This window comes from Austrofundulus limnaeus, unplaced genomic scaffold, assembly GCF_001266775.1.
Source record: "Austrofundulus limnaeus strain Quisiro unplaced genomic scaffold, Austrofundulus_limnaeus-1.0 Scaffold49, whole genome shotgun sequence".
NCBI classification, from domain to species: Eukaryota; Metazoa; Chordata; class Actinopteri; order Cyprinodontiformes; family Rivulidae; genus Austrofundulus; species Austrofundulus limnaeus.
Window position 1 is genome coordinate 799,638 of NW_013952451.1, and position 13,820 is coordinate 813,457.

Genomic DNA, 13,820 nt, shown 5'->3' on the forward strand with positions numbered 1-13,820 from the left:
TAATAATGTTGATTTATTTGACCAATCATCTAACGCCTCATAGTAACACAGACAGAAAAATATTATGTTCTGTGATAGTTAAAGTCTGTACACCTCCAGAACATTAAACAAGCATAGTGTGTGCTCTCCAACATGGACCTTTCTACGATGGTGTGTTTGGAGGTTTTTCTGACTCTGTTCAAACTAACCAAGCTTATTACACAATTTTAGATTTTTTTAACCAACATGAAGCTAACAAAAAAAATCAATGTCAAAGTTCTACAGTACTCCACAGGTACAGTATTATTGTAGTGTTTCCCTTCAGCTTGGAGAGATTATGTTCTGTGTGCAGGAGCTGGACAAAAAGTTTCAACAAACGGCAGCGTACCGCAACATGAAGGAGATTCTAACCAAGAAGAACGAGCAGATCAAAGAAATTAGGAAACGATTGCAAAAGTGAGTATTTATAAGTCATTAAAAAAAGCAAACTTTTGTTACGGAAAGAGAATGCAGTTTGAAAAATCTCAATTACTGAGGTCTTTGACGAATATATAATCAGAGAAAACATTGTTTTATTTGTTTTTTCAGATATGAGCCCGACGAATGAGCTCCACACACATCAACCAGGAAAACAGGACCAAAATGTACGACTGTGGTGTCGACAAGAAACCATCAGTTCCAGTGTTTTAAGACAAGAAAGACAGTAAAAAAAATCTTTCTAGAAAGAATTCTTTTTACTTTATCTAACAGTTTCTGTACTTATTGGCTATAGGTAAAAGCAGAAACCAGTCGGTTTGCTGCAYAAAACTGAATACACTTTATTTTTTCTCCTGTCGGAAGCTTAAGCTCACCTTTAGTAGCTATCTCTCCTCTCAGTGCTCTATGCAATTTCCTGCTTGAAGGGGCCTTGTCCGTTTGCTGAAATGGACAGAAATAAACTCTTTGTCTCAAGCTTTGCTCTTATATTTATCAAATAGGAAATACTGAATAGTCTGGTTAATAATTACTGATATTTTCTCGTCTTAATTTTAGCAGCACCTTAAAATCCAGTTTTAACAAGCGAAACCAAGTTCCAAGCAAATTTTTTTGTTCATTAGTGATCATTTTAGTGAAAAGTGATGCTTCTCGATGCTTGAGGTTTTCGGGTTGTTTTGCCATTTAAATGTTTTTATTGCATTTCACTCCTAAGTATTTCCAATAATACAATATAATATAATACTGCGTGGAAGTCGGAGCTTAAAGCAAATTTATTTTTCTTCTTTTTGCTCCTGCGTCTAGATTTGAAGGGCATAGAATATTTTTTGTGTGGAATCTTTGTGTATTTTTTGTATCACTGTATTTACATGACTTTCAATTCATGAAGAAATGGCTCTTGTAGAGTGTGACACATCTACTGTTACATTAGATGTGTGTTTGTCTGGATTGTGCAAAATATGGGCAAATAAAAGTTGTGACTTGGTTTTTTTTCATGTTTTTGTTATGAATGATGGACATTTTCATCTAATTAATGTGTCTAGATACCATAAAGTCTTATTTTTATATTTTAGACATTTGGACTAGACTAATGCATAATGTTAAAACAGTAGAACTGATTGAACTATAGTGATGGTAGGATTTTAAATACTTGATTGGATTCAACTAGGGGTTGCTACACTGCTATAAAACACAAAGTATGAATTAATTGAATGCATCAAAACTATTTAAACTGTTAAAATTTGTTAGACTTGCAGATTATAACATGAAACCACTGTACATAGATTTTGTAAAGGCTGAATAGATTTTTATTGTCTGTTGCCAAAGGTGAAAAGGCGACAATGTTTTTGCCTCTGTGAGATTATTTTTTTGTTTTGTTTTTGTTTTTTTAGTAAATAGCTCATGAATCACATGACGTGATAATGAAACATTCAGAAATTAATCATGAGGTTGGTATCTACATCTGATTTCCTTTTGGATTTAACAAGTCAAGATGGAGCCAAAGCTAATAAGCCATGTAAGAAAATTTATGTTAGAGTTTGGTCCGCATTGCAGGTAGTRAGTCGGGCTCGTTTCCAGTGAATTGGACTCTGTCAAGGTTGCCTTTTGTCACTAATTCTGTTCATAACTTTTATGGACAGAATTTGCGCAGCCAAGGTGTTGAGGGGATCCTTTTTGGTGACCTTAGGATCACATCTCTGCTTTTTGCAATGATGTGATCCTACTGGCTTCATCAGATCCTGATCTCCAGTTCTCACTGGAGCGGTTCACAGCCGAGTGTGAAGCGGCCGGGATGAGGATCTGAGACCATGGTCTTGAGCCGGAAACCGGTAGAGTGCCTTCTCCGGGTAAGGGAGGAGGTTCTGCCCCAAGTGGAGGAGCTGAAGTATCTCGGGGTCTTGTTCATAAATGAGGGAAGAATGGAGCAGGAGATAGACAGGTGGATTGGTGCTGTGTCTGCAGTGATGCGGGTGATGTACCAGTCTGTCGTGGTGAAGCGAGAGCTGAGCCAGAAGGTGAAGCTCTCTGTCTACCAGTCGGTCTACGTTTCTACCCTCATCTATGGTCACGAGCTTTGAGTAGTGACTAAAAGAATGAGATCGCAGATACAAGCAGCCAAAATGGGTTTCCTCCGCAGGGTGTCTGAGCTCTCCCTTAGGGATAGGGTGAGAAGCTCAGTCATCCAGGAGGGACTCAGAGTAGAGCCGCTGCTCCTCCACGTCGAGAGGAGCCAGTTGAGGTGGATCGGGCATCTGGTTAGGATGCCTCCTGGACACCTCCCTGCTGAGGTGGTCCGGGCACGTCCCACTGGGAGGAGACCCAGAGGAAGACCCAGGACACGCTGGAGGGACTATGTTTCTCAGCTGGCCTGGGAACACCTTGGGATTCCCCCAGAGGAGCTGGCCCAGGTGGCTGGGGAGAGGGAAGTCTGGGTCTCTCTGCTTAGGCTGCTGCCCCCGCGACCCGATTCCGGATAAGAAGAAAATGGATGGATGGAGCAAACTTAAAAATGACTACAACTCAGCCAATTTTACAAACGAGCTAAAATTTGGTGCAACAGTAGCTGAGAATCGTCCCCRACACATACTTAGAGCACTGACTGAATACATAAGATAAATGGCAAATGGACTGAACTTCTATCAAGTCCCTCCAGACCCCAAAGCACTTTACACTTACAGACATTCACACATTGATGACAGCAAACTACGATCTGTTGTTAAAATTTTAACCAATAAAGTAAACTGTACTTGTCTATTAGCAAACAGGCAGGTACAGCTTGACAGATTTGAATGAAACTCTCAGAATGTAATTACCAAAAGTTCCTCAAGAACTGATTAACATTTGGAGTCAACACAAATTAAGATGGCTGCCTGAGCCAACTGACATTAGGAAACACAAAAAATGCTTTATTTCAGTCACTTTTACATATGTTCAGCTAAAATCAGGTGCAGTAATAGCAGTGATACACATCACATACTGCAAGAGCTAACTGATCATGTGAAGTGTTGCAGTTTGTTGTTCAAGTTTTGACCTAAATGACTAGAACTCACTTCTTGGCCTTTCTCGAGATAAGATGATCTTAGCATTATATTCTGACATGAAAAGTGTCAGGTGATAAGCACTTATTCAAGGAAGGCTAGGCCTTTAATTGGTGCTTTGGCGCTTGCAAAAAATAATTTAGTGCAAATGTCAAACTCTTGTTTTCCGGTTTTAAGCACGTTGTTTATTCTTTCTGCGTAATCGTGTGCTGATTCAGAGATCAGATGACTAAAACAAATGATACAACTTCCTCTGTTTGTGTACTTCTTAATAGTCAGGAAACTAGATGAGGTAGGACGCTCTTTGAACAGTTAACAGAGTTTAACAAGCCCAAAAACCCTCTGCACTGTGCAATTTAACACTGCACCTACTTTGTGAGAAAACATCCTCACAGAGATGACGCGTGTAGTGAGACTGAGACAGGATAAGACACAAAGTGGTCAATAGTCAGTCAACCGTCAACCCCCATGTTGTTTTCAGTGAAACTTTAAAACCCACAATGTCCTGACTTAAACGTGTGATAGTTTTGCATCGAGGAGGAGTTGCATGCATGATTTACTTGAGAACAAAAAGGGTGCTGAAGAACTAGATACAGTAAATCAACTAAAACAGACACTTACTGTATGTGTCCACCGCTGTACTGAAATAAAGATAACGACAGATAAAATGTTTTGTTTTTGTGCATCAAAATGAACACACACGTGCAGCTGAAGGGTTGGTGGGGTGGGGGTAAACTGGTGAGAATTTCAGATAGGATGCAGCAATTTAGCAGTTTGTCTCACAGTGTATAAAATAAATCACAGCCAGCAGATACAGGAAGTGGTGACAACCTTCTCTCAGTACCAAACACAAATCTCTCGCTCTTCTGAAAGCTGTGACCGTAACAGTACTTTCCCATAATGTGGGGCAACAGTTGATACATGTGAGTGTACTCAATCCAGAGCAGCTTTCTGCTCACTGCGTTGGCATCAAAGGGGTTTTCTCAGTTTCACTAACAAGACAGAATTCTGCTTCTGTTGTTTGCTTTGTCTTCAGAACGTAAAAACAGATGTTAGAAGATGCGAGTTTCAGCAGAGTTTCACAAAAAGTAGGTGGTGTCCAAGGTGATTTCTTTTCTAAACAATGAAAACTAATTCAGGGGAACAATAAAAAGTACCAGGCAGAATACCCTGCTCTGCAGTTCAGATATCATGCAWCATGTTCTGCAAAATGGAAAGTTGAAGTGTTGTTTCTTAGATAATTTGAAGTGGGGTCCTGTGGAAAGTATGAACCAACAATATCTTACCTGCTGTAGATGGCTCYTTGAACAACCTGAATGTGTTGAATTCTGACCAGACTGGCAAACAAATGACTAGTATGATTGAGGCCAAGACCAAAGTGGATTGCTGCTGTCTTAAAGAGATAGTCTGGCCATTCTGTCAGATATTTATCAGCAGGTAATACTAGATTGGCTGTGATTAATCATAGAGAAGAGAGTATGGAGAAAGGGGCAGAAGTCTTAAGGGCCCTGCATGGTCGATAGGCAGCCAATTAGTAAACGTGCAGTCACAATGGTGGTGGGAGGTTAGTTGTGCACACGGTTCAGGTAAACCATGATTGGTCAGATTGACTATTTTTGACAAGGCCATAACAGTTTGAATGGATTATTGCTAGAGAGCTGGGGTGGTTTTATAACAATTCAGATCGCAAATTTTAAATATGAATATTAATTTTAGTCATAACTCGAGACAGAAAAGTGCTAGTCACACCACATTTGAATGCCTTACACGTGGATGGACGTGTAACAATTCGGCTCGGTCAGAACAGCCCTAACCTGCCTGGGGAAAAAAAATCACTTTTATGGAATATGAATATATTGGTCATAACTCGAGACAAAAAGGTGCTGGCCGCAACAAGTTTGAAGTCTATAAACTATATGTGACCAATCATTTCAAAATAAGGATTAAGTCAAATTTGGTCAAAATGACCTAATTACATTTTCAGATTCTTGGCTTTAAAAACTACATTTTGACACCTGGTTCATTCTGATATCATAATTAAATCCATATGTATGACTTAATTTGTCTTGTTGGTTACAATAACACATGAATATTTGGTCTAAATGTGAGAAATACAGACATTGTTCAAATGAGATTATTAGTTGTGTTACTGTTTTTGTGTATTTGACTGTACAAMGACACCCCACACTTTATTTTGGGTGTATGTTTTAGTTAGATTGTTCATTTCTGAGAGTACTGGTATTTACTGGATGTCACTGAATGCACCATGTGGAAAGGNGCTCAAAAAAGTGCTTCAAAATTTTGTTTTATGATTAAATTTCAGACAGTTCATTCAAATGATATATTATTAAGACATTTATTCATTATATTTTGACAAAATGCATTTTTTGTTAACATTTTAGTCAAAACACTATATTTACCTATTTCTCTATATACAACCTTTGGACTTAATCCTCGTTTCGATGTGATGGGTCACATATTTACATGTACACTATTTTGTTTGAGGCATTGTTCTGTTTTAAACTAAAAATAAAGTCAATAAATTATATTTCCATGTTCACAATGGTTTTACTATTTACCATTTATCATCAGATCTTTTACCTTCCCCCACAAGGCAATCTGACCAATCACAATTTTCTTAGTGACTGCAGAGACCTCCTTCTCAGTTCAGATGGACCATGCAGAGACCTTTAGTTTAGGCTAGGCCAGGGGTGGGCAATCCTGGTCCTCAAGGCCTGCAGCCCTGCATGTTTTACTTTTTKCTCTGCTCCAACACACCTTATTTGAATGAATGGGTGATTATCAGGCTGCTGCAGAACTTGGAAGAGACTGAATCAAGTGTGTTGGAGCAGGGAGAAATGCATAACATGCAGGGCTGCGGCCCATGAGGACCAGGATTGCCATCCTTGGGCTAGGCTAATGACTAGCTAAACAAGGGCCAATTTTGTGCTGTTTTCTCAGCCTATAAAACAGCTATTGCTGATATATCTGGTATGAAAGAAGCTGCATCAACACTTTTACATTTGTGCTGATTATAAACCATGCGTGTGTTAACGGTGCTGAGGCAACTGAATGTATCCATCTGCCTGATCAGTGCATGAAGTCAGACCAACAATTCAGCAGCCTCAGCATCACTGTGATATAACAGTCTATGTTCAGCAGACACACATTTGGACCTTCTAACATGGGCATTGRAGGTTTAATATTAGCTAATGCAGCATTCTTTCACCCCATTGTTTTTGAGAAAAAGCTGTTTCATAAGTCCAAAACAACAGACCCTTGTTGGGCTAGCTTTTATCCTAGCGTTGCTGAAGACCTTTTTACTCTGTCACAACTGATAAGATACCAACAACAGATAATTTTATGACAGAAAATCACTGCAAAACCAACCAGACTTATCTTTAAAACAACTCCAATCATCAGCATTTTGTGCAAAAGCTATTAGAAACCTCTTCATCACTTCCAAAATACCTTGTTATACATTAGAAATGTTGTGATATTCCTGCTGAAAGTACTGCAGGCTGCACCAGACGTGCTACAGCTTCTGTCTCTACCTGCTTTTGTTTGCACATGTACCGGTAAACTAAAACGCAATGTTTATTTGAGGAAAACCTAAAAAATTTTAAAACAGCAGTTTCATGAACTGCTTTTAATTTTTTTTTGAGACGGGAGATGTTTTAAAGCAGTCGCAACTCACTTCAGAGTTGACCCAACTCAGATTGACCATTAGTTCATCAGTCTGGTCAGAATAATACTCTGTTTCTCCAAATTGAGGTTGTTCAATGAGCTTTCTACAGCAGGTAAAATAATAATTGTTCATAATATTTCTTCAAATGATCTGAACTACTGCTTCAAGATATAATCAGGCTAACCATAGCTCGTCTTGAAGGTACCACGAATATAAATGTCACTAAAAACCATTGGAAACATTGTAGAAATTTAGGTCTGAATCTTTAATGTGCTGATAGTGTGATCATGAATAAACCCTATACTCTCAGTATTTAAAAACTGCACAGTGAGCTGAGTTTTTACTGAGATTGTTGTGATAACTTTTGTTTCCACACAGGCCTCGTTCTCCTTATCACGTCGTTTTGTAATCTAGATTGTGAAATGTGTAGTTTAGCATTTCTCAGACCCTTGATATCTAAGTCACCTATAATACAACAAAAAGTTAATAATTAGGTTTTTTATTTTCTTTTAAAAAATGCTATTTTTTGTGCTGTTTTTCATAAACTGGTCTCATCTTGAAATGAGACCCATGCATCACTTTGTTCATGCAGATCTTTCTCAACTGGTACTTATGGGGACCTAAGTCCTGTCCGCATAGGGGGAAATGCAATTGGTGGGTTAGGGATAAGGTTTAGGGTAAAGGGTCAGGGTTAGGCTACAGAAGGGAATGGAAATCAATGCAAAGTCCCCATAAAGATAGCTGTGCTAGACCATATGTCTGTGTGTGTGTTGGCAAAATATATCATRAACCGCTCTGTAAATTTGAATCCAACTTTCAGAAAGTGATAAACATCGTTTATCTGATGCTAAGTCATGAAAATAAAATTATGGTCATACTTTACTACAAACTGTTTACAAATGAACTTTTCAATATGTTAAGACTGCTAGACGTGGTACTGAATTGTTTTATATAGACTTATATTTTATTATGAAACTCATACCAACTCCAGTATGTTGTTCTGTCTTTTTATGTGTCTGTAATTACTGTATTACCACAGATTAGAACAATGCACTCATACCGCTGCACTTTAGCAGTTGGTAGATAGCAGGTTGTGAGTGAAACTCTGCATTGATCACGTCTTTTCCCAGAAGGTAAACACCGATCTGATCATGACACAGCCGTTTCCCTGTGATGAAAACCGAGAAACGCAACCAGAAATTGGTAGAAATCTGAAGAGGTAATTCACCACGCACTCATCTTCTTTTAGAGAGTGCTCACGACAAYGAGGCTGAGAAACTTCTGAGGCAAGGAAGTGAAACTGTGAGAATACAAACCCACTCAACCTTACAGAGGTCCAACAGCCCAAACAGCCCTGCACATGAGTTTCTCAAAAAATAATAATCAAATAACATCATTATGTAAATAATCATCTGTTTCTGTATGGCTTTATTGTTGATCAGGATGTATTTTTAATCACAACATTGGCAAAACAGGGACTTTTTTTCTGCCTTCTTTTCATTTAGTTTTCGTCAGCAAAATGATGTATTTGTGGTAATTATTTCCCTTTCTTCTTCATATTACCAAGTAACCATCCACTTCCCTTTACTTACACAGACTTCTGTTTACGGGGTTTGCCACATGATTTACTGTTTTTCCCCCCTTGGCCACAGGAAAATAGCTGCTGGTGACAACGGGCTGAAATAAATCAGATAGATCCTTTAAACCAGTGGTTCCCAAAGTTGGGGTCGGGACCCAAAGTGGGGTCCTGAAACATCAAGGTGGGGTCCTGAAACATCAAGGTGGGGTCCTGAAAAGATTTTCTGAATTAATTACATTTTTGCCTTAGTTGCCTAAAATGTATAAATGTAGAATAATAAATATTGTTACAATGCCCATGTTTAGCTGACCTGATACAAATGTTTATCATCCAAAAATAGTTGTGGGCACAGGTCTACTGTTATTTTGTGGGTCAAATGCTGAAAAGTTTGGGAACCACTGCACTTCAGAAATCAATTTAAAGGGTAATAAAAATAATTGGTGATGTAATATTTTCCCTATAATTATTACAAAAAACACAAAATAAGTATAAACAAGTATTTATATTTGTGTAGACTTTGTTTTTAGGATTATTAACAAAGTCAGACTAGTAATATTTGGGGTCACAAGTTTTTGCCATGAATATTTTTTGGGTCAGAAGATAAAAAGTTTGGGAACCACTGCTTTAAACAGCAGGTGAAATTTAACAAATTTAAACCTTGGACAATGTTTATTATTTTTAAGAAAAATGCTTTATAGTTTTCTTTAACCAAAACCTCATTCCGGGACTCTTTGGTGTCTCACCAATTCTGAGCAAAACTAAAAACTAAAAAAAAAAAAAACTTTTAGACTGTAAAACCACTGGCAAAAAGTATGGAATCACATCATGAAATGTCTGAATGAGTGATCATCCAAGACTGGTGATTCCATATTTTTTGCCAGGGGTTGGTTGTATATTTGTGCCAAATCAGACCCAAATTGGGCTTACAACACTTTCAGTTCTATTTTAAACCTTTACTCACATGTTTGCAGTTTCACAAATCARTCTGTTAGTGGTCTGCCTCTGCAAAGAGCCCGAGCAAAGACTTGATAGAACCTGCTCTACTTTCACYCTCATGAATCATTAGGTGACGTCTAAAAGTCACTTAATACTCAGACCTTGTCAGACGGTTTTCAGAATGATAAAAGAGGTCCAGTTGGTACACGCTTTGCTGTCACTTAAAACTTGAGAAACAACGTCAGCAATGTCCAATGTCCACTGGCTGTTGCTCTCAGCAGGCTGAGACAAAGGCAAAGTGATGAAGTTAGCACGTGATCTTTCGTGGTTAAAGGGAAACCATATAAGCCAGTGAAGATRAGTACAGTTGACAGCTGTTCCACTCAGACGTAGGAGTCACACACGCACTGTGAAGATCCCTGTTCACACGATCCTGCAAAAAAAAGGTAAAGTATATTTTGCATTTCTTTCAAAATAGCTGCAAGCGAAGCTCAATGTTCAGTTTTCGATTATGTTTATCATTTCTTTGTTGTCTTATTTTGATGTTTTTTTTTTGTTTTTTTAGACCAAAATGAATGAGACAACTACCTATATGTTTGATGAGGACATGTATTATACATCAACTGTAAGTATTACAATAAGTTGTTTATGATGACATTAATAATGAGGGAGAAAACAATGTGAAACAAGAAAGAGAGAGAGAGAGAGAGAGAGAGAGAGAGAGAGAGAGAGAGAGAGAGGGTGGGATGAGCTAACATAAGGGGAATAAACTTTTTGTGTATAAATTTTGTTTTCTTCGCTTCAGACTCAGTCAGAAAATACACTTTTTTTTTTCAAACATGCGTTTGACATCAGACATTTGCAGGGTACACAGATGCTGCAGTCAGTAACAAGCCGCATCGGCGTCACAAACACTTTCCATTGTTTTCAAAAACCCGAGCCCCGCTGCTTATCTCTGCCCCACATCTTAAAACGTTACTGCTGGCGGGGTACTGAAGTTGCGCAGTGGGCCCCCTTTCTGGAGCCCCTCAGGATCATTCACTCCCCCACTGGGCTTGGATAGCAGCAGGAAACTGTGCAGTTGTGTGGTTTCTTCTGCACAGACACAACAGCTGCACCTGAACTCTGGTTAGCTCGTACGTCACAGACAGCGTTTGGTGTCATTTGAATTCATTCCCACCAGAAGTGGGTTCGGCTGTAAAATGTTCTGCAGTCGATGAGTCGGTTCTGGAGGAAAGAACAAACAAAAAAAAAAAAAGAAAAAAAGTTATGTGGGAAAGGCTTGTGCACGTAATTGTTGTACTGTTTTAATAACCCAATGATGATTTCTTTGATTGCAGGATCCAGGTGACTACGAGATGACTGATGACTCGGGCATGTGTGACAAAAGCTGGGTCAGGCAGTTTCGTGGTGAGTACGAGCAACCCCTCTTCTGGATCATCTTCACCCTCGGCTCTGTGGGAAACCTGCTGGTGGTTTGGATCTACACCGCAGTGCGCAACCGCTTCAAAACGATGACCGACGTGTACCTGCTGAACCTGGCTGTGGCCGACCTCCTCTTCCTGTGCACGCTGCCCTTCTGGGCTGCAGATGCCACCAAGGGCTGGGGCTTCGGGCTCAGTCTCTGCAAAATTGTGTCCGCCGTCTACAAGATCAACTTCTTCAGCAGCATGCTCCTTCTCACCTGCATCAGCGTGGACCGTTACATCGCTATTGTGCAAGTCACGAAGGCGCAGAACTTAAAGAAAAAGACGCTGTTCTACAGTAAGCTCGCTTGCCTCGGCGTCTGGTCTGTCTCCACGTTACTGGCCCTCCCYGAGTTCATCTTCGCGCAGGTCAAGGTGGAGGAGAACTCGCAGCAATCCTTCTGCACTCTGGTCTACTGGGACAAYGCATTCAACCGGACAAAGATCCTGGTGCTGTCCCTGCAGATCACCATGGGCTTCTGCCTCCCTATGTTGATCATGTTCTTCTGTTACTCAGTCATCATCCGCACCCTTCTGCAGGCCAAAAACTTTGAAAAGCACAAGGCCCTGAGGGTCATCTTCGTCGTGGTGTTTGTGTTCGTCCTCTCCCAGCTGCCCCACAACGCCCTGCTGATCGTGGAGGCCACGCAGGCCGCTAACACCACCATCACCGACTGCGAGACTGTGATGCGCTTCGACATCGCCGGACAAGTTGCAAAGAGCTTGGCTTTCACCCACGCCTGCCTCAACCCCTTCCTGTACGTTTTTATCGGGGTTCGGTTCAGGCAGGACCTCCTGAAGATGGTTAAGATGTGCGCTGGTGGTCTGAGCAAAGGAGGGTTCAGCAAAGTCCAGTCAGTTTCCAAACGTCCCTCAGTCATGTCAGACACTGACACAACCCCTGCTCTCTCCATATAAATGATTATTCGCCATAAATACAACCAGTGGAGTCTGGTGATCATGCTTTACAATTCTTTCCTCAAATGCTACAATACCATTTACAACTCTGCAAACACAGATCTGTCTGATCTTTATTTGCATTAACATCACAGTCACAGCCATATCTGTTCCCCTGGTATCACTGTACAAACTGTATAAAGATGTAAATACTGTTTTATAAATGTGTGTTTTTAGTATTTTTAATTTTTTTTTTTGCATTTGTGCTTCCTGTATTTGAACATACCTGTATTTTTGACTTTCATGTGTAAAACAGTCATTAATAAAAAAGGAGCTTGCGGTCTTACACCTTTGCATTGTCCTCAACAGCAAAACACAAAAAGGAAGGAAGAAAACCGACTGAGGTGCAACTTGTAAATGAACGCACCGTGATGAGCTCAACAGTTTGTATTTGAGAAAGTCTGCTTTCACTGGCATAACGTACCCGCTGTGGGTGAGAACATGCTTGAATGTGGCTGCGTCAGTCCACAAGGTTTTCGATCTGACTGGATAGTCCCCGTTTTTTGTCTGTCTGCGCCGTACTATGTGCCGACACTCTAGTTGGTAAAGTTTTACTATGACTCGGCAGTTCCGCCGTGAATGCTGGCAGAGGCCAATTCAAACTGACACGAGAGACGTTTCTCACATTTGGTGTCATAACGACTGTAACCCAGACAAACAACAGTCAGACAGACAGACAAAGTGAAAAAAAAAAAAAAAACGAACTCGCCATGTTCAGGGGCAACTTTAGGTTGATGCACAGGATTTCAGTTTCGCCAACTTCAAAAAGAGCCACACGCAACAGTTGAATGCGCAGCTCTTAAATCGAGAGTGGAGATACTGAAGGTTCTCTGCAAAGGGGCATGAACAGTTAGCATCTTACTTGTTGTAGATAGATTTTTGAACAACCTCAGTTTGGAGAAATAAAGTTAACTTCTTTACCATCCATCTATTGTCCTCCATTTTTTTCTGGAGTTGGGTCGCTGGGAGGATTCCAAGGTGTTGCCAGGCCTGAAAACACACTCAACCAAAATGACGAACACATACAGTGGTTTGCAAAAGTATTCATACCCCTTGAACTTTTCCATATTTTGTCACATTACAACCACAAACATAAATATATTTCACTGGAATTTAATGTGAAAGACCAACACAAAGTGGTATACAATTGTGAAGTGGAAGCAAAATTTTACATGAATCAAAACATTTTTTACAAATAAAAAACTGAAAAGTGCGATGTGCAAAAGTATTCAGCCCCCTTTTCCCTGAGTGCAACCAATTGCATTCAGAAGTTGCCTGATGACTGCTAATGACTCAAAAGGGTCCACCTGTGTGTAATCTAATCTCAGTACAAATACAGCTGCTCCGTGACGGCCTCAGATGTTGGTTAAGAGAATATTGGGGAGCAAACAGCATCATGAAGTCCAAAGAACACACCAGACAGGTTAGGAATATGGTTTTGGAGAAGTTTAAAGCAGGCTTAGGTTATAAAAAGATTTCCCAAGCTTTGAACATCTCACGGAGCACTGTTCAAYCCATCATCCGGAAATGGAAAGAGTATGGCACCACAGTAAACCTGCCAAGACAAGGCCGTCCACCTAAACTTACAGGCCGAACAAGGAGATCACTGATCAGAGAGGCAGCCAAGAGGCCCATGGTGACTCTGGATGAAATGCAGAGAGCCACAGCTCAGGTGGGGGAAACTGTCCACAGGACAACAATTA

General features: G+C 40.1%; 2 protein-coding genes across 3 annotated transcripts in view; both read left to right on the plus strand.

Moving 5' to 3' along the window:
- The window catches only part of lztfl1 (leucine zipper transcription factor-like 1), an 8,763-nt gene extending 7,325 nt beyond the window's left edge, over positions 1-1,438 (plus strand). For both annotated transcript variants that reach the window (XM_014008359.1, XM_014008362.1), the window contains exons 9-10: positions 332-435; positions 568-1,438. In XM_014008359.1, the coding sequence (XP_013863813.1) occupies positions 332-435; positions 568-586 (123 nt within the window). In that variant the 3' untranslated portion in view covers positions 587-1,438. The remainder of the gene's footprint in view (positions 1-331; positions 436-567) is intronic.
- An 8,159-nt stretch (positions 1,439-9,597) lies between these two features.
- ccr9b (chemokine (C-C motif) receptor 9b) lies at positions 9,598-13,042 on the plus strand. The gene is made up of 3 exons (XM_014008363.1): positions 9,598-10,140; positions 10,260-10,319; positions 11,035-13,042. Exons 2-3 carry the CDS (start codon positions 10,266-10,268, stop codon positions 12,076-12,078), a joined length of 1,098 nt encoding a protein of 365 aa, XP_013863817.1. The 5' UTR covers positions 9,598-10,140; positions 10,260-10,265; the 3' UTR covers positions 12,079-13,042.
- Positions 13,043-13,820: the final 778 nt, after the last annotated feature.